This window comes from Oryctolagus cuniculus, chromosome 3, assembly GCF_964237555.1.
Source record: "Oryctolagus cuniculus chromosome 3, mOryCun1.1, whole genome shotgun sequence".
NCBI classification, from domain to species: Eukaryota; Metazoa; Chordata; class Mammalia; order Lagomorpha; family Leporidae; genus Oryctolagus; species Oryctolagus cuniculus.
The window spans coordinates 173672037-173693167 of NC_091434.1; the positions used below are offsets into that span (position 1 = coordinate 173672037).

The 21131-nt window shown below is 46.4% G+C and overlaps 1 protein-coding gene across 2 annotated transcripts in view; it reads right to left on the minus strand.

Moving 5' to 3' along the window:
- The window catches only part of CREB3L2 (cAMP responsive element binding protein 3 like 2), a 135543-nt gene that overhangs the window by 11643 nt on the left and 102769 nt on the right, over window positions 1-21131 (minus strand). For both annotated transcript variants that reach the window (XM_002711936.5, XM_008258046.4), the window contains 3 exons: window positions 18496-18642; window positions 17529-17587; window positions 15412-15480 (listed from right to left, as the gene is read on the minus strand). In XM_002711936.5, coding sequence (XP_002711982.1) covers window positions 15412-15480; window positions 17529-17587; window positions 18496-18642 — 275 coding nt within the window. The remainder of the gene's footprint in view (window positions 1-15411; window positions 15481-17528; window positions 17588-18495; window positions 18643-21131) is intronic.

The following is a 21131-nucleotide window of genomic DNA, read 5'->3' on the forward strand; positions in this document are numbered from 1 at the left end:
AGGCGCTGATGCGTGCCTGTGTTCGGTGCCCTGCAGCGCATGCTCTGCCCTGCTAGAACTGTCTGCAGGTGCTTACAAGCCCTATTAGGCAAACCGAATCCAAGCCTTCTCATTGCCGTATTGTGGGGAGACTTATTGGTGTTAATTCGTGTATGTCTTCGGTGACCTGCGGCGCATAAGCTGCTAGCCGCCCGCAGGTGCTCACCACCTCCCTAATCAGGCAGACCGAATCCGAGCTCTCTCATTGCCATGTTGAGGGGAGGCCTCACCTCTCTCCATTTCTCTATCTCCGGGCATTCCTATCTCTCCTATTTTACTTCTATCTACCAGCATTCCTATTTCTCTCATTTTACTTCTAAATTTCTGTTTCTCTTATCCCTGCGGCTTCCCGGTGCCCGCCCTGAGGCTGCTTCTCGGCGGCTTCTCAGCTCTGAGCCGCTTCAGCCTGCGCTTCTCCCATCTGCGCGGCTTCCCGGCTTTGCGCGGCTTGGCTTCGCGCGCTCTGCGGTCTCCACGCCCTTCGCGTCCGCACCACGGCCTCGCGCCAGCCCCGCGTTCCCTATCTATTCACACCCCGTGCTCTCTCTGCACACGGCGGCTTCCGCGAGTCACACAGCCCCAGCTCACGTTTCCGCCACTAGTATTCAATCTAAGTTCCCTGGGCTAACCTGGCGAATTCAACCTAGCTCACGCGTCTGCGCCTTTCGGTCTGGCTTCCCGTCCTTTGCTCCCCGGGCTAATCTGACGGATTCCAACCTGGCGGCCCACGTCTCTGCCTCTGGTTCCAGATTTTCGCCTTTTGCCCCCCAGGCTGACTTAAAGAATTCCAAACTGGCTTACGTCTCCGCCTCGGCCTGCCCCCCGCGGCTTCAATTTCCCTAACATTTTTCTCTACCCGGTATGTTTCCCTAAGTTTTCTTCCAACAATATTCCTCCCTCATTTCTCCTGGCTTCTCCCCACAGTCCGTATCCGAGTCTGTTTGTTCTAGCTTTCACTTTCGCTTTCGACCTTAGAGATTTCTCCCAGCTTCCCCCCGTAGTCCGTATCTGAGTCTATGCCTAGGCTTTCAATAGCTTCTTCCGGCACCTTTTTCGTCTGGCTTTTCCCTAGGCTGTTTGCTAGTCTCTCTCTCCGGTATTTTCCACTTCTTCCCGTTTCTTCCCTCCTAAGTTTCCTATCCGAGTCACGGCACCATTATGTCGCTCCCCCTCTTCGTGGAGGAATGACACAGGACCCTGCGCTGTTCTTTCGTCTGCTCGGCCCTCCCCGGGTTTGCTGCTGGTTCTTCCCGGGTTGGCTACCGTCCCTTCCACCTCCGTGGAAGGGCGGTTCCCCCTGCCACATTCCCCACTTCCGCGGGGGAGCGGCACACCGCCGGCCGGCTCTCTCGGGGGCTGCGCAGGTGTTCCCTCAGATGTTCCCCTTAGATGTTCCTGGTGCATGTTGTCTCTCTCCTCCTTTATAGTCCTCTTCCGCCAATCCCAACTCTGCTACCCACACGCCGAGTACGCTGCTCTCCTCCAATCAGGAGCAGGTCCTACAGTTTATTGGTTGAACTGGAGGCAGCCGTGTAGAAGCTGTTTCCTCCTCTCCCAGCGCCATATTGTGGGAGAGCAGATGCATAGAATAAGTCTTAATTCCAGTAACAGTCTAGTCCAAGTTGCTCCCAGTTGCTCCCCACAAAAATAATTGCACACAATACCTGCAATCACTTCTCCCATCCAATTTCTGGTTGAGATCACTGGGCCTGTCCTCTTTCTCCAGCATAAAGTGTATCCCAGGAGGCTCCACAATCCCTCCTGAAAATAGATTTCTAGCAGGCAAGATATTCAAGGGTACTTCAACATGTTCACGGAAAACAGAATTCAAAGTTTGTTTTGGAGCAAAAAAAAAAAAAAAATTGAGATTCAAGCACAGTACTTTTCCTAAGACCCCTTGTGTGCATGGGTTTCAAAATTTTTTGTGCCAAAATAAAGTTACCTTTAAATTCCATTTTCCACAAACATTTTGAAGTATCCTCATACCTAAAGTCCACCAACAGAATGCCGTGGTTTCATGGTAGAACAATCACCTTCTACTTGACTGCCATGACAGCTGCAAAGAGCTTCAGATTTAGAAGAACCATTTAAGTGTGGCTGGAGAAAGCAGGGAAACTTTCGTGCTCACAACTGTAGGGCGCATCATCACTTGGTATTCATCAACACATCCTTTCCAAACTAAAAGATGATTATATGCTGAATCCATTGCAAATGAAAATGGTTGTTTAATAGTCCCTGATTTCTAACAGTTGATCATCTAACTCTTTGAGATGAGCAAACATGTTGTTTAAAATATACATTTTTACTTTGAAATTTTGGTGGGAATCAACCGGGACTAATAATGTGCTGTTTGCAGTTACTCCTCCTGTTTACTTCAGTGAAGGTAAATTGAACTGTGGTAGAGATGACAACAATCTAAAGGCTCCGTCAATCAACAACCCTGAAGAATTTCACTAGAGTAAATCAGATTTACTTATCCATCCCAAACATCTAAATAGACTCCTATGATCTAATAAAGCTGGGAAATCCATATACATTCATACAACAGATACATACATTTCCATCATAAGGAAAGAAAATTACCAGTAACTGAGTGCCCATTGAGTTCTAGGAACTGTACATCCTGGGATACTAAATATAGGCATGGGTCAGTTAATGACACAGATATGTTCTGAGAAACATTTCATGGTACAGACATCAGAGTGTAATTATATCAACTCAGATGACTATGACATAACTAAAGGTTAAAATTTTATGGGACCATCATTGTGTATGTCCCACATTGTGTATGTCCCACATCATTTATGAAAATGTCATTATGTGGCACATGAGGGTAAAAATGTCTCAAAGTCAGGTAATAGAAAGAAGACCCAAGATGGAAACCAAAACCTATCTGACTCCATAGCTTGTATATTTTCGAAGACAGTGCAACATGGCAACCTAATCAATAGCCTTACAAAATTAGTAACAAAATGCTTTGGTTAAGTAGATTTTGATTAGTAGATTCTTATTAAATACAGTGACATTAACATCCTATTGATAACAGCTCAACTAAGAGATATCAAGATGTTATTTTATTTTATTTTTGACAGGCAAAGTTAGACAGTGAGAGAGAGACAGAGAGAAAGGTCTTCCCTCCGTTGGTTCACCCAGCAAATGGCCACCACGGCCGGCATGGCTGCGCCAATCCGAAGCTAGGAGCCAGGCGCCCCCTCCTGGTCTCCCATGTGGGTGCAGGGCCCAAGCACTTGGGCCATCCTCCACTGCCTTCCTGGGCCGCAGCAGAGAGCTGGACTGGAAGAGGAGCAACGGGGACTAGAACCCAGGGTGCCAGCGCCACAGGCGGAGGATTAGCCTAGTGAGCCATGGCGCTGGTCAAAATGTTATTATTAAAAGGGTCCAAACTATAGATGGAAGAACCACAATAAAATCCAGACACAGATAAAGAGCTATTGTCTAGTCCAATGGCAATGTACATACTGACAAAATTTCAATGACAAAGACACATGTAAAAAACATAAGGGAAACTATATCAAAGAGAAAATGCAGGTAATAGATAAAAGAATCAGGGATGCTCTTTTCCCTGCTTCATGTGTTAGGAAGTGAAACCTAGGCTATATTTAGAAAAGTGGAAAATATAAGATCTACCCCTTTGTCAGTGAAAAAACAGGGGTTGGCATAAAGATGGCTAAAATGGTAGAAATCCCCGTACACAAGAACGAGAGGATAGGTTCTGAGGCAGAGGAACCTGAGTTCAGACTTCAGTACTACTGCCGGGCACCTTTAATCTAGCTACTGAAGTTCTGAACTCAGGCAGCCAATCAAAATTAATTCTCCTGACCATATCAGCCAACAGAAAAAGAAGAGAATCCTGGGGCCAGCACTGTGGCATAGGTTAAGCCTCTACCTACAGTGCTGGCATCCTATATGGATGCCAGTTCAAGTCCTGGCTGCTCTACTTTCTATCCAGCTCCCCGCTAATGGCCCGGGAAAGCAGTGGAGGATGGCCCAAGTCCTTGGGTTCCTGCACCCACATGGGAGACCCAGAAGAAGCTCCTGGCTATATTGCCTTTGGCCTGGCCTATCTTTGGCTGTTGTGGTCATTTGAGGAGTGAACCAGCGGATGGAAGATAGATCTCTCCCTCTCCCTCCCCCTCCCCTTCTTCCTCTCCCTCTCTTTCTCATTTGCTTGCTCTCCGACCCTCTCTCTTCCTCTCTCCCCATCTCTCTATATCTCTGCCTTTGAAGTAAATAAATCTTAAAGAAAAATAAAATAATCCCCCTCCTGGGGTGCTGTGGGTTTATTGAAGCAAACCTATCATCCAAGAGTGTTTGCTGTCTCCTTTCACTGATGACAGATGAAGCCATCCCTTTTTACCGGAAGCCTATAACCTCATAAGTGGTAAGTTGGTCTGAGATGATGTGATATTTTCTCTGATGCCACTAGCTGCAAGTTTGAAAGCTTGGCTGACAGCTGCTGCCCTGTTTGCATGAAGGGTTGGGTGCAGGAAAGGAAGCTGTCAGACAAAATGGAAAAATTATTTTAAAACTAAAGCTATAAAAAGTCAACCATAGGACAGACCCAATGGTGCCTTCAAAGCTCAGTATAAAAACTCCCTTTACTATTGTATTTTAAATCATCAGTGATCATGGCTAATTATGGCTTAATGAATTCTTGGGCTTCTGGGAATAAGGTCTTAATTTAGTGGAAAAAACATTCTTAGCATACGTTTATCTGGGCCAACAGATTTTTTCATAACTTGCTAAATTGGAGTGTCCAACACTTGATTGAAAATGTGGATTTTGTCTTGTGGTGAGATATAAAAATAAACTTAGTGGCTACCCTCATACAGATCCTTGCAAAAGAACAGTCAACGGCAGCTGCCAGCCTTGCCCAAAATAAACCATCACCCTGTATCTGGCAAGGCACATCCAAGGAAACTGGGTAAAACATTCAAAAGCATCCAAGAGTGAGAGACATAGTCTTACAATAACTGGGAAACACATCCACATGCTTTCTTTGTATTTGGTGCAACTTTTTTTCTCGTCTGTTTCCTTTATTTACAAGAGTTAGAGCATGAGAGAGAATGAGAAGTTGATGGTTATTGCCAGTTAGGCTTTGAATATTTCGGTACTAATTTCTCACTGAAGTCAGAAACCAGAACCCAGGGAAAAGCATAAACTGGGGGTTCCCAATTATTTGCTGTCTTGGGGACTTCAACTCAGGCCCTATCTGTAGACATACTCTCCACCAAATCTCATACTTTACTCAGAAATGGAACTTGCTGGGCTATGGTGTGTGAGCACATGAACCACTCTAGGCAAATCAGTCTCTTTCATAGTTGAAGGGATGTTTTTACAACCTTATGAAAGTATCAGCAAGGGGCCAGCACCGTGGCACAGTAGGTTAATCCTCTGCCTGCAGTGCCAGCATCCCATATGGGAGCCGGTTCTAGTCCTGGTTGCTCCACTTTCAATCCAGCTCTCTGCTGTGGCCTCGGAGAGCAGTGGAGGATGGCCCAAGTCCTTGGGCCCCTGCACCCGCATGGAGGAAGCGCCTGGTTCCTGGTTCCTGGCTTCAGATCAGCGAAGTTCCGGCCTTTGTGGCCATTTGGGGAGTGAACCAACGGAAGGAAGACCTTTCTCTCTGTCTCTCCCTCTCACTGTCTGTAACTCTACCTCTCAAATAAAAAAATAATAAAATAAAAAAATCTTAAAAAAAGAAAGTATACCAGCAGGAATAATTTCCAAATTCCAAATCTTGAATCATTAGTGGATTATGAAATCAACTCGATTGTGTGATTGGTGTATTTTTTTAAATGAAACAATTAGGTGGAATACACAGTATTAGAGGTCATCATATGTGCTAAGTAACTACTAATTGATGAAGTTCCACATTAGTTAGGTATCTGATATGCACATGTTCACAAGGTATGCCATTTATACTACATAAAATGTAAAATGATTATATAATCAAAACAGTCTCAGTGTCATTTACTTAGTGAACACATGTCCAAAAAAAAAAAAAAAAAATCTGTGACCATGAAGTGGCTGACCTCATGACAAAAAAGGACAAGCATACACGTGCTTCCAAGGCAAAAATCCTCCTGAATCCCCCTGTGCCCACCCCAGTCCGGCCACCAAGTACTGGTGTCCAAGAAGTTCTGATGAAGAAGGGGTGTCCAAAAGCTACAACTTCTAGCTCAAAGTCCTGGGGTAGAAGAGAACATGGCGGTGAGACACACTGTTAACCAGCAGAGGGTCTACACATTTCGTAAGGACATGGAAGGAGAATCACACACTCTCTCAATGACAGATACTGAAGTGTGACATATATGAAAGACAACCACGTAAGCTCAAACTCCTAAACTATGAATATCTATTTCTTTATGATCTTTTACTTATGTTTTGAGGGTTGTTCATTGGGCTGTGGTCTAAATGGAAAATAAATGAATTGCCTTTTTTTTTCTTACTGGGTAATTGCTGTATTAAACGTGCATCTCTGGAACACTCTATTACCCTCTGGCCCAGGAACACAAAAACCAGAGTTTGGAGTGTTTTCTGAGGCTGTGGAATGTCTACCTTTACCATTAAATCACAGGAACATGCTTTTCTAATCTCTGTGGGGAACTTAAGTTCCCCACCGTCCTTTGAAGTGCAACTATTTCCACATGAAAAGAAAGCTAATATTCATCACACAATCTCAAGTTAGAGATAATGGAGAAATGGAAAGTAAATTAAACCAAGATACGAGTCTATGGAAGAGTCATCAGTCCTTAAATGGTTTCTCTGTGTACAGCAGGGGTGGGCTTGGCCAGTTATTGTTCATCTAAAAGAGAAGAGCACTTTCACAGAAGACCATAATAATGTGCAAAGAGCAAACACACACGTATCTAGTGCAAATGGACACAGCTGTGTGGGCTAATCAAACCACTTAGGAGAGCAGGAGTACAATCAAACCCCAGCAGACATAGCTGGAAAGACCTCTGCCAAGAACCACACATGTGTTTTAAAGAACAAGTAGAGTGGACTCAGAGACAGACTTTAGCCAGCAGTAAGGTCAAGGAGGAAAACTAGGGAACTCCCATTTCTGATCACAGCAGAGATTACGTCATGCATGCATGTCTGACTTCTGAGGAGTCTGGGGAAAGAGCACAGATGAAGCTCACAAACCACTCACCTCAAGGGTTCTGCTCACTCTACCCATGCCAGGCAAACTCCGACCACCACATGCCTCCAACACCCACTCCTTCCAGCTCCCTCTACGGCCAGAGTTGAATTCAGAACACTTAGAACCCTCGGGCTCCTGGCCACAATGTGGTGGGACAGGCAGAACCACCCCAGGGCACAGCCTGTTCCTTCTCCTCTTATTCCTGACTCTGCTCCACAGCACTGGGGAGAGATGGCTCTTTGGGTCTTTTCATGCTGTATATGTTCTGCTGGGTAGGCCAAGACTGAAAGACCCTGTGTGTTCATTTATACAGGCCACTTCCCAGAATAATTTAGAAACTGGTAAGCTGGAGCAATGATATAACGTCTCCCCTTGGCTAAAAGCCGGCCTATTAACTGCATGCTATAAAAGCAGTGGCTTCTGAGCCGGCGCCGTGGCTCAATAGGCTAATCCTCCACCTTGCGGCGCCGGCACACCGGGTTCTAGTCCCGGTTGGGGCGCCGGATTCTGTCCCGGTTGCCCCTCTTCCAGGCCAGCTCTCTGCTATGGCCAGGGAGTGCAGTGGAGGATGGCCCAGGTGCTTGGGCCCTGCACCCCATGGGAGACCAGGAAAAGCACCTGGCTCCTGGCTCCTGCCAGGATCAGCGCGGTGCGCCGGCTGCAGCGGCGGCCATTGGAGGGTGAACCAGCGGCAAAGGAAGATCTTTCTCTCTCTGTCTCTCTCTCTCACTGTCCACTCTGCCTGTCAAAAAAAAAAAAAAAAAAAAAAAAAAAAAAAAAAAAAAAAGCAGTGGCTTCTGCAAGTTCAAGGCTCTTTAGCTATGACACAAATCCATTCAGAGCACAACACCCACTTGACCTAATCCGGAATGTGGGGGCAAGGAGAACTAATGCAGATATGCTAGAATTCACATTGCCTGCTGTGCTGTGAGTTATAAATTTCTCTGTCTCTGACCCAGGAATCTCATGTCTTCTATAAATAAGGTTACATTGAATCTTTCACCTGACATGTGTGGGGGGGAGCTCACGTATACACCTGTCCCATTCACAGTCCTCACAAAGACAGCTGTCCTTGGCCACTCCATTGGTTTCAGGTTTCAGCCCACTTGTAGCCTGGTTTACCCTCCAGAGAACAGAGGTACAAGTCCACACAGGTCTTGGAAATGGACCAGAGTCCTTTGGGCAGGGAATTCTAGGATGATCTAGAAAGGGTAGAATAAGCACTCCAGAGAGACGCATCCCTTTGGTTCTTCTAACAGTGCATCCCAGACAGGGGTATGGCTAGAGGAGAGCTACAGCAGGGTACTCTAAATTATGGGATCTGAAAGCAGTCTTCTTGCCCAGGTCTAAAACTGGCCCTGTGCTAGGATAAGGCCATGGTCCTTATAGGAGAGAGGAGCCCAGCTGCAAGAGGAATCAAGGTGGGTAAGATGCTGCTTGGGACACCTGCATCCCATTTCAGAACATCGGGTTTGAGTCTTGGCTCTGCTTCTGATTCCAGCTTCCTGCTAATGCACACCCTGGAAGCAGCTGGTGATGGCTCAAGTTCTTGGGTCCCTGACACCCACATGAGAGACTTGGATTGAGTTCCAGGCTCCTGGTGTTGGTCTCATCCAGCCCTGACTGTTACAGGCATTTGGGAAGTGAATCAGTGAATGAAAGATTTTATAAAGAGAGAAAGAAAAGCAGGGAGAGCACTCTTCTGCAACCACACGGGACACCGCCTGAACTTGAACTTGTCTGTCCTGACTGAGCCCAGGAAGGAGGGCCCCCTAGGAGACCAAGTCACTCCTCTCTTGCACCTTTCTTGATGGCGTGCAATTAGTGAATCACTCGCACAGGAAGTGTGAAGGTGCTTTCACACGTTTTGTCTCAGCTCTGAGAGGCTCCTGGGAGGAGGAGCAGGTAGCAAGAGAAAGAAAAGCAACTTGGCCCCCTCATCCTCCACTTTCCTGAGCTCAGACAAAAGAGGTTTTTTTTTTTTTTTTTTTTTTATTTTTTTCTGCCTGGAAACCAGTAAGAGGCTAGGTGGCTGTCACTGAGTCCAGCGCAAACAACAAGACTCAGGATGGCTCCAAATGCCAAGCACTGACTCCCATGTGGTAGGATGGAAAAGCCTCTCTGGGCATAGCCTAGAAGTGGTGAAAGAGGACCATTTTCCTTTAGTTTGCTCAGAGATGAAACACACACCTGCTTTTCCTGCCACACCATACATATGAAACAAGGGCACCCAATGTCTCCCAATCCACTTCCTGTGACCCAGGACCCTGTACATTTATCAAAGTCATTCCTCCTCTGTGCAGCTGCCTCCAGGATAGCAACACAAGAAGCATCAATAGGAACACAAACACAGGTGTGTGTTCACGTGGCCCAGCCTTGTACTTAGTTCAAACACTGAGTCACTCACACACTGTGATGTGACTAAAGAGTCCCAAAGCCTTCCCTTACCCCATTCTCCAAACATCAACTCGCCATGGCTGGCTTCAGGCCAGGGGCTTTCCACTGTTCACAGCCATTTTGGTTGCAGGAAACAAGAGGAGAAAGGGGGAAGGAGAATGGGAGATTATCCCTTGCAGCCTCTCAAGCCAAAATACATTCAAAACCATTGGTCTTAGACAATATGACCCTAGGATACCTCTGATAAGGTTATCTGTAGGAGGGGTTAGTGTTGTGGTACAGCAGGTTAAGCCACCACTCGTGATACCAGCGTCCCATATGAGTTCCAGTCCTGGCTGTTCCCCCACTGACCCAGCTCCCTGAAAATGTGCCTGGGAAAGCAATGGTAGATTGTCCAAGTGCTTGGGCAGCTGCCATTCATGTGGGAGATCCAGATGGAGTTACAATCTCTTGGCTTTGGCCTGATACAGCCTAGGCCTTTGTGATTATTTGGGGAATGAACCATTGGATGGATGCTCTCTCTCTCTCTCTCTCTCCGCCCCCCCCTTCCTGTTCTTTCTTCTCCTCCTTCTCTCTCTCTCTCTCTCTCTCCTCTTTCTGAATCTCTGCCTTTCAATCAATCCATCAATCTTTAAAAACAAAGATTATCTGTAGGAAGATTACAGATGAATCCATGTTAGGCATCAGCACCATGAAAGGGTTGTCTACCAGGAGAGAGAAGTTTTGAAAAGCAGAAATGGGAGCAGAAAACACACAGGGCCACCGTGAGAAACTACTGTGGAGGCCCTGCAGTCCTGGGACAGAGCAGAGAAGGCGCAGGGTGGCTACTGACAAACCTCCCCTGCTTTATAAGTGAAAGTCAGACATAGAAAGACAAATACAAGGACAAGTACAGTATCACTTATATGTGGAATTTATTTTCTCTTAATTTTTTTTTTTTACTTATTGGCAGGCAGAAAGAGAAAGTATGAAAGATAGATATCTCCTACTTGCTGGTTTACTCCCCAGATGCCCAAAGTGACTGAGACTGGGCCAGGCTTAAACCAGAAGAGGAACTCAATCCAGGTCTCCTATGAGGGTGGTCAGGGACCCAACTATTTGAGCAATCACCTGCTACCTCCCCTGGTGTGTATTAGCAGGAAGCTATCATTGGGAACAGAGCCAGGACTCAAACCCAGGTACTTTATTTTGGGATGCAGGCATGTTAAGTGGCATCTTATGCTCTAGGCCAGGCACCTGCCCTTACATATGGAATTTTTAAAAGTCGATGGGCCAGTATTGTGACAGTGGGTTAATCCCTGCTTGTGAGTCCCAGCTGCTCTGCTTCCAATCCAGCTTCCTGCTAACGTACCTGAGAAGGCACCACCAGATGATACCCCAAGTACTTGGGGCCCTGCCACCCACGTAGGAGACCTGGATGGAGTTCATGGCTCCTGGCTTCAGCCTGGCTCAACCCTGGCTCTTGCAGCCATCTGGGAAGTGAACCATCAAATAGAAGTTCTCTCTCTCTGTCTCACCCTCTCTCTCTGTCACTCTGCCTTTTAAATAAATGTCTTAAATAAAGTTGAACTCACAAAATAAGAGAGGAGATGGGTAGTTGTCAGGGTATTCAGAGTGGGGGAAGTGGGGAGATGTTGGTCAAAGGTCAGCTATAAGATACGTTACTTTTGTGAGCTAAAGTCCAGGATGGTGACAGTAATCAATAATGCTGTACTTATACACTTGAAATTTGCTAAGATAATAGATCTTAAGTGTCCTCACCCCAAATTTAACAAAGGTATTTATATGAGGTTGCGTATATATATAATAACTTGATTGTGATAACCATTTCACAGTGTACACATACGTCAAGTCATCAGTTGTACACTTTAAAAACAATCTCATTTGTCAATTATATCTCAATAAAGCTGAAAATGAAACAAAATGTCCCTGCTTTAACAGGTGTCCTACACCAGCCCTGGTCATTTTCTTTTTGTGTGTGTTTGTTTAATAGTTATTTTATTTGTTTGAAGAGCAGAGTGTGGTGTGTGTGTGTGTGTATGTGTTTGTGAGAGAGAAAGCAAGAAAGAAAGAAAAAGAAAGAAAATAGAAAGAATTAAAGAAAGAGAGAGAGAGAAAGAAAGAGAGAGAGAGAGAAAGAGAAAGAAAGAGAGAGAGAGAAAGAGAAAGAAAAGGAGAGAGAGAGAAAGAAAAGGAGAGAGAGAGAGGAGAGAGAGAGATCAGTCTTCCATCTGTTGGTTCATTCCCCGAATGGCTGCATTGGCCAGGGCTGGGCCAGGCTGAAGCCGGAAACCTGGAACTCAGTCCTGGTCTCGAACATCGGTGGAAGGGGCCCAAGCACTTGGAGCATCTTCTGTTGCCTTCCCAGACACATTAACAGGGAGTTGGATGGGAAACAGAGCAGTCAGGACTCGAATCAGTGCTCACATGGAATTCAGGTGTCACAGGAAGAGAGCAAACCCTCTGTGCCACTTTCAGTAACAGCAGCCCATTTGGGAAGGCTCAGATACCAATATCAAGAAGATTTTTCTCAATGAAGGTCCAAATATGAATCCTATAGAAGTATATTTACTGATATGAAAGTATATCCAGTATATTTTGTTGAAAATAAAGTTCTTAACAAAGAAATATACATACTATAAACACATATATATATAAAATGTCTCAAATGTAAAGATACTCTGGATGAAAAGATTATGGGCCAGCACCGTGGCTCACTTGCCTAATCCTGTGGTGCCAGCACCCCGGGTTCTAGTCCTGGTTGGGGCACCGGGTACTAGTCCCGGTTGCTCCTCCTCCAGTCCAGCTCTCTGCTGTGGCCCAGGAGGGCAGCGGAGGATGGCCCAAGTACTTGGGTCCCTGCACCCGCATGGGAGACTGGGAGGAAGCACCTGGCTCCTGGCTTTGGATTGGCACAGCACCAGCCATAGAGGCCATTAGGGGAGTGAACCAATGGAAGGAAGACCTTTCTCTGTCTCTCTCTCACTGTCTATAACTCTCTCTCACTGTCTAACTCTGCCTGTCCAAAAAAAAAAAAAAAAAAAACAACAAACAAACAAACAAACAAAAAAACCAAAGAAAAGATTATGATTTTTACAAAACTATATTTTCTATTTTTGTAATGGGTCAAAATTACACATACATCTTCTTTGAAGTTTATAAAATATAATTAACACATGAGACTATACCAAACTAAAAAATTCTCACTGCAAGTGAAAAAAAAAAGTCAGCCTATGGATTGGAAAAAATATTCACAAACCATGTATCTGATAAGGAGTTGGTGTCCAAAATAACTAAGAACTAACACAACTCAATAGCCAAAAACAAACAGCCCAACTAAAAAATGGGCAAAGGACTTGAAGACATTTTTCCCAAGAGACATGACTAATGGCCAGTGGGTATATGAAAAGGTGCTCAACACCACAAGTCATTAGGGAAATACAAGTCAAATCCATAATGTGATATCACTTCACAACTGTTAGGATGGCTCATATCACAAAGCCAAGGTACACCATGTGTTGGTGTGGGTGTGGAGAAAAGGGCACCCTTCCATGGGGTTCCTCAAAAATTAAAAATAGAATGACCATATAACCCAGCAAGCCCTCTGTTGCGTATATACCCATAGGAAATGACATCAGCAGAAATTTGCAGAGCTATCTCTACTTGTGTGTTCACCAGTGAGACAAACTCTTTCTCTAGAAACATAGGCTAACAACTGAAGAAGGAATGATTGCATTTGATATAGCCACTTCCAAACCTCTAATGTATCGATCTATTTAGGCCATGACTAGAAATTGCCAATAACCAGATAACCAGTTATTACCTCTTGATGGAAGAATGCAGCAGAACCCATGAAGACTTCTTACCCAAAAATCAAAACCAAAACGAAGCAGTCTATAGTGAACACAGGCTATGCCAAATGGCACCACAGATGTTCTAAGTGAATGAAGACTGGTAGACTCTCTATCATGTCTAACTCAGTTCTTCACTAAAAAACAAGAAGATGGAAGAAAAACTATGGAGAGAAAGATACAAAGGGGGCATGCCAGCCAGTTGGAACACATGGACCTTCTTTGACCATCTGATTAAACCAAGAGAGGGAGGTAAAAGAGGAGAGAGGACAGGAGGAAATGAGCCTGGGAGAGCACACTTTCCCAGGCCAGGCGCCTGGTTGGAGGAAGGCCTCACAGAGCAGCACAGCCCTGCTGCACCTCTGCTGCCACCACGTGGCCAAGATGAGGCCAGACACCAGAGTCCATGGATGAGACCAACCCTGGACATAAACTCCAAGGTCATTTTTGATAGATCCTTCTTCCTCTTTACACCAGCTCATGGCCAGGACATGACCCGCTCATAAACATTGGGCATCCATGGCAGTAAATGCCAGGACAGGCAGACAGGAACTCCCATGTGCTCTGGATGCCAAAGAGACAGCTACAGACTGGCTGGGAGAGCCAGAGCCAGAGAGCCCCAGAAAGTCCCCCCTGGTGGGAGCAAATGTGGCCAAAGGAGACTGATGGCCGAAGGCGAGCAGTGACTCCAGAGTCGTGACATTTCAGACCAACCGCCTTGGTCCCGAAGGTCAGATCATGCCTCACTGAGCCGGTGCCACTTCTTCCCTGTGGGCAGAACACTTGAGGAGAGCTGTGCTGGCCTGCCTACTGAACACTCATCCCATGGACACACAGAGGAATGCAGCGGGTCTGAGTCCTCAGTTCCCACTGATGGCAGCTTTACCTTATGAGGAGGCTGGCCTGCTGCTTGAACAACAAACCATGAAGATTCAGGAGATGGGAATTGAGTTCAATGCTGCTCTCAAATAACACATTGAGAGATCTAGTCCGATCCTTCAACCTTTGCAAAACTGTTATTAGGCATGAATGCTGAGCCTTAAAATGATTAGCTAATATTTTCTTATCAAAAAGCCCATGTTTCTCAGCTTGATCTGCTGTACCTATGATACTAAAGGGTGACAGGATACCTTGACTACTGTTTGCTTTCCTTTTGAGGCACAGACATGCGCCTGGTTTGTCCTCAAACACGCACGTTCTGGAAGGAATTCCGCAACAGCTGGTTTCTTACCCACGCACATAACCCAGAGTCAAATCTCATTCTACTCTTCCCAGTTTCAGGCTGCAGAGCCAGATGTCTGCGTTCAAGTGCAGCTCCAGCATTTACTGTGGGACTCTAACCTCTCTGAGCCTTAGTAGCCTCCTCTATGTAGCAAGGGTAACAACAGTACCATACCATATAGCAAACAAGCCAATACCTGCAAAGTGTTTAAAACAGGGCTTGGTCCAGCAAGTGCCAGGGGAATTCATAACTCTGTTCCTTATTATTTTTTCAAAGTGGGTTTGAGATAAGAGTTCATTAACTAATTTTCTTTCTTGCTCCAGTCAATTAACATTTATTACCAAAATTAGGTGACCAGGCAGTGGTCAATGCCTCTTTGTCCACGGCTAAAGTTTGGTATCATTTTCAGGAGAATCAGACTTATTGACCCTATTCTCCTCCAAGCCTCTGTTTTTGTAAAATAATAGTCCGTGTCAGGATAAGCTTCTTCACCAAACCTCTTTTTAAGGAAAGTAAGTAACGCGTGCATGTGTGTGTGTGTGTGTGTGTGTTCACGTAGCAAGCAGGTGGAATTCAGCTGACCAGGCATCCTGGCACAACCACACTTTCAGCGTGATCTCCTCCACTTCCCTTCCCTCTCTGGTCCTGGGTTCTGCCCATCCTCCCCCGGCCCCGCCCCCATCCCATCTCCCATCTGCAGCTCTCCCAGCACTCACTCCAGCCACACTCACCTGTTGGTGTTCTCCAGGACCTCCACCTTCTTCCGAAGCTCCAGGTTCTCAGTTGAACAGGACTCCACTCTACCGAGGGGAGAAGGAAGCAAAGCAGTCACTATCAGGAGAGTATGGCGGTGGGGTCAGGGGAAGCAGGCACCACCACTCCAGAGAGCAGGGAAGGAGCCTGGCCAGGCTGAGCTGGGAAGCTGGGCGGAGAGACACAGGAAAGAACCAAGTAACCAGTACCTTGGTAACATACAATGAATAAGGTAGGCAAGAAAGGAAAAGCCCTGTGAGTATTACAACCTTGTTTCCTCTCGTCCCCCACCTCTTCTCAGCACCTGTCCCACTTCTCCCACTGCAGAGGGATCTGAATGCTACGTCCTCCTGGCCAGAAAGACTGATGAGAAGTCCTGGGGCCTGAGCAAGGTACAAGAGGAACGGCAATCACCCAGGCTCTCAAGACAGGAAATCCTGGTGCTGGAGCACACGTGCCGCTTGCCAAGGGCCAGTGAAGAGACGTGCACAGGAATATCTATTTTTAAAAAGCTTATGCATTTAGTAAAAGGCAAAGCAACAGAGAGAGAGAGAGAGAGGGAGAGGCAGAGAGAAGGAGAGAGAGAGAGAGAGAGGTCTTCCATCTGCTGGTTCATTTCCCAAATGGCTGCAATGGCCAGATCTGGGACAGGCAGAAGCCAGAAGCCAGGAGCCAGGAACTCCGTCTGGGTCTCCCACATGAGTGATGGGATGGAAGTACTTGGGACACTGCCTTTCTAGGCACATTAATGGGAAACTGGGTGGAAAGCAGAGAAGGTAGGACTCAAGCCGGTGCTCCAATATGGGATACCAACATTGCAAGCTGCAGCTTAACCCACTGTGCCACAATGCCAGCCCCGCAAAGGAGTATCTTGATCCTGCTTGCCCACTGAAAGTGAAGGGACAGAATGGAACTACTTAGTGCTAAATTACCAGGACTTCAGGCAGCTGACAGAAACGCGAAACTTTCCATGAGAACTAGATAGGTTGCACTGGCCGTGCCTCTCCTTAGACGCACGTGATGAATTATTTCTGAGTCTGGGCCCTCATTCCCATCATAAAATGCTATTAGTTTGGGGACTGGCACATAAAGCCCTGCCTGCAGTACCAGAACCCCATATAGACACCGGTTCGAGACCTGGCTGCTCCACTTCTGATCCAGCTCTCTGCTATGGCCTGGGAAAGCAGTAGAAGATGGCCCAAATGCTTGAGCCCCTGCTCCCATGTGGGAGACCTGGAAGAAGCTCCTGGCTCCTGGCTTTGGATTGGCCCAGCTCTACCTGTTGCAGCCATTTTGGGAGTGAACCAGCAGATGGAAGATCTCTCTCTCTGTCTGCCTCTGCCTCTGATCTCTGTAACTCCACCTTTCAAATAAATAAATAAATGAATCTTAAAAAGAAATGCTGTTTGTCAGCTAGAGAACTATTTCTTAATGCTGATTTTAAAAAATTGTATTTAATTCATATTTTTCTAACAGCCTTCCTGATATTCAGGGCTTTCTGGAACAACAAAAAGTGCCTTCCAATATTTTTGAGAAAAATCTTTTGCCTATAGCATGAGTTTAGAGGACAGAAAAGAGGGGGCAGCAACCGGACTCAGGCCATTCTGCGTGCGCTCCCTAGGGCACAAGGGCCTATGGCCGACGGGAACTGGTGAACATGCACTGCCACTTTCACTGGAAGCAGCACCTGTCCTCTGAGGAGATGCAGGAGTGTGCAAGAATGTTAACATTAGCACTGGGTGGGAACAGAGCCTCCAAGGATGCGGGGACCCCTGGCGGGACACGGGGTGGTGGTAAGGCCTAGCAAGGCTCGTGTAACCTAAGCAGTGGACAAGAAGTCTCACCTGTCTACCTCTCTGCCTTTCAAATAAAGAAAGTCGATTAATTGTTTAAAAAAAAAAATAGCTGGAATATACTCTACCCATTGTACTTCTTGCAACTGTTCTCTCCCAGTAGCCACTAGGTGGCAGGCAAAAGACAGCTGACAGGGCGGTGGGCTTTCCAGGGGCCCGGAAGAGAAAGGCAAGGGCCTCATATGCTCGGGACCGCACTCACATCTCTGCCTGAGAAACTACAGGTCTGTGGGCAGGCTTACTTTTTCTCCAAGCTGTCCATGTATTCCTTCTTCTTTCTCCTGCTTTCCTGGGCAGAAATCTGAGAGAGAAGGTGGGGAAAGGATTACTTGCCAACTGTTCATGGAGACAGGAGGCTATCAGCAACTTGTTTACCTGCTGGCTTGCCCGTGCGTCCCCTCTTCTGTCCTGCCTGTCTCAAGCGGCTGGTGCTCTCACCTGCTTGCCCACCAAATGGGCCCTAGTGGAAGGGGGCACTGGCCAGAGCCAGACGAACTCGTGGGTCATAAACCACTGTCATGGTCTCAGATGAACGATCTTAGCTCTTGGCCCTCAGCTGGTTCTACTGTCCACCCAAAATGACCCGGCTGGGTTGGGTTGTGTAGGAACTCCCTGCTGGCTCTGCCCATGGGTGAAGAACTGTCACTTAGCCCTTGACGCTTTCCTCTCTTCACCTCTTCCCTCCGGTTCCGCCTTGGCCTCAGCCATGTTGCTGGGCTTCACCCCAGCCCACGCTATCCTGGAAGCCCTAGGATTAGGAGACTGCTAATGCAGGCAGAGATGAGCAAATGGCAGAATTTTTTTGGTCACAGATCCTGATCAAGGAAAAAAAAATTTTCCCCAATATTTTTATCTTTATCTACAAAATAATAATATCTATGTATACTAGAGGAGAATACTATGCACATCATTAAATTGAAATTTAGGGAGCAGAGATAAAAACTAAAATTCAATGGAAATTATAATTTCTTCTCCTCACTGGTGAATGGGTTATCTCAGGCAAAGGAGTGAGCCCAGCAGTTTGGGAGTCCAGTGGCGCAGCAGGGATGGCAGGGGCTGCAGGAGGGCAGGGGCTGCAAGAGGGCTGGGCACATGGGATGGGAAGGGCTTGGTCCCCGCCATGGGACAGGTGGAGGCTGGCCCTTCGCAAGGGAGGGGGGCCTGCTGCTCAACTCTGCTCGCAGAAGGGCCGGGGTTTGGAGGACTCACCTTATTCTTGATTTTCCTCCGGATCTTCTTCAGGGCCTTCTCCTCTGATTTCGTCAGGGGCAGTTTGGTGGGGATGGGGTAGCCCTCAGCAATCAGGGTCCTCTTCTCCTCCTCTGTCAGGACCAGGGGCCCCGAGCCCTGCAGCTTCTGTGCAGACCAAGGAGCAGAAAACAGTCAAAGGCAGGCAGCTGGGCACCTGCAGAACCACCCCGACGGGGTATCAGGAATCTGTTAGGTCCTGCAGACGGCACCGAGAACAGGGCTCTCATCCGCGTTGGGCGAGAAACACAGCCTTCATCCGTTATTTCTCAGCAAGTGCCCCACTAGCTAACAGGTTAAAAGACAAAGTGTAGGATCGATTTGCCACATCCCTCAAGATTTCCCAGCCGGGAAGTGATGAAGCATTCACTTGGAGCTTAGCTTTGTGGCAGTTTTGTTGTTCTCCTTCCGAAAATGCTCTTGACGCACCACCAGTGGCTTCTCACTCCACTCACATCTAAGTGGCCAGAGCTCCCAGGAATACACCTGCTGGCACTTTCCACAGAAATCTCTGGCTTTAGTAGGCCCAGATGTCCACCAGCCATGAGGATGAGCACTGCAGTTCATCTCCTCAACCCCTAGTAGAAGGATGTGCTTATGGTGAGTCACGCACCCCCTCTGTCAGCTATCAGAGCCGAGCTAAATGCCAGGACGCCAAAACAAGCCCCACCCCTCAAGCAGCCGTCAGGGCTGAACTGACACTCAGGAAAGGGTGACAATAATCAGATGCTAAACTGGACTATTAACTGAAGGTGCATTAGCCATCTGAGAAAGAGAACATTTATATAAGTTAGTGTGATAATGTCAGGGTTAATGTAGGAATTAAGATTGAATTGGGCCCACTGAAAGAAAGGGTATGGTTTTAGTACTTGGATTCCTGCCACCCACAAGAGAGAAGAGGGCATTCCAAGTGCAAGGAAGTATTTTGAAAAGTAATTGAAGACACCATTCTGCTTAGAGTTCTTAAAGCTGTGGAATGTTGAACATGGAATACCTATCAGAGGTATTAGGGGTTGATGTCACTAGTTATTAGGAAAACACATGCTATTGGGTAAGGGTATGACATGGGTTATTCTTTTCATAAATGTGTAAAGTGGGTTGATCACAGTAGAACATACAGACATACAGGATGAAAGCTATTCTAGCAAGCCAAGGAGTAAAAAGTCAGGTTCAAGTTGAGAAGGTAAAGACAGACTGGAAAGACTATATTTCTTTGTCATTGATAATGATGGTACATATCTATTGTAGAACTTCCTGGGATGAAATGAATCTAAATTTCCTCAATTTTGCAGATTGATAAATGGCTCTTATATATTTAAATATTTCACTTACACTTAAACGCTAGTTACAGTACTCTAAATTCAAAAAAGTTGGTTAGAATTTTTAAGATTTCATAAAAATCAATTCATTCATCAGAGCAAAAGAAAGTTAATCATATCTACTCCCTTCCATATTCAGAAAATGTGTCCCTGTGTGTGGGACGGAGGGATGATGACCATGATGCTGAACCTGAGTCCTTAGGCTCAGACCCGTACCACATACAAAACAGGGTTAAACTGTGTCACAGATTTTAGTCTCAGAGAGATGTTTTAATGCACCAAAGATTGCTTATTTAAAATACAAAAGGCATTTGCTATTACAGGTCTTAAGGACTACCTAAATAAATGGCAAATCTTTATGTTATAATTTTGAGGAGGGAAAAAACTCCAAAACTCCTCATGGTTAGAGCTCTGTAAAATAAACATTAAATAAAAACTGAAATTGTATACGTGGAAAAGAAGAAAATTGTGGTAGCAAGGTGAACCTTGCAGTAGTTCTTCGGGGTTGATTTCAGCCTTTTTTGGCACTATGGTTTGAAGATGGTTTGTCCTCCCTCTGCCTGAACTCGTGCGTTGGGGAGGCATTTGATCTAGTGATGCAGTTGCCCACATCCTCCATGGGAGTGCCTGGATTCAACTCCAGGCTCCAGCTCCCAACTCCAGTTTCCTGCTAATGCAGACTCTGCAAACCAATGGTGATGACCCTACTACTTGGATTCCTGCCTCCCACAAGACAGACCTGGATTGAGCTCTGGCTGCTGGCTTCAGTCCCCAGCTCAGTCTCAGGCCATTGCAGGCACTTACAACAGATGGGAAAGTGGGGTGTGTGTGTGTGTGTGTGTGTGTGTGTGTGTGTATGGCCTCTTGGAGAAAGAGGAACACAAAAACTCATGCTAAGGCTTATTCCCAGTGCTGTGGTGTTGGAAGATGGGGTCCTTAAGAGGTGGCTAGGTTGCTCAGAGGGATTAATGCTTTTTTGGAGGGAGAAAGTTAGGTCGCACAGGCCTGGACGATTATTGCCACAATGGATCAGCCTCCCATCCCACTCTTTACCTTCCATGTATGCCCACTTCCCCTTTGTGCTTTTCTGCCACACACAAAGTAGCACAGGGCCCCCACCAGAAGCTGAGCTGGCGCCACCTCCATGCTCTTGGATTTTCCCACTCCAGCACCATGAGCTAACAGAAACATCTTTTCTTTGCAAATTCCCCACTCTTAAGTATGTTGGTACAGCAATACAAAATGGACCAAGTTATTGAGTTGTTAGACAGAAACTTC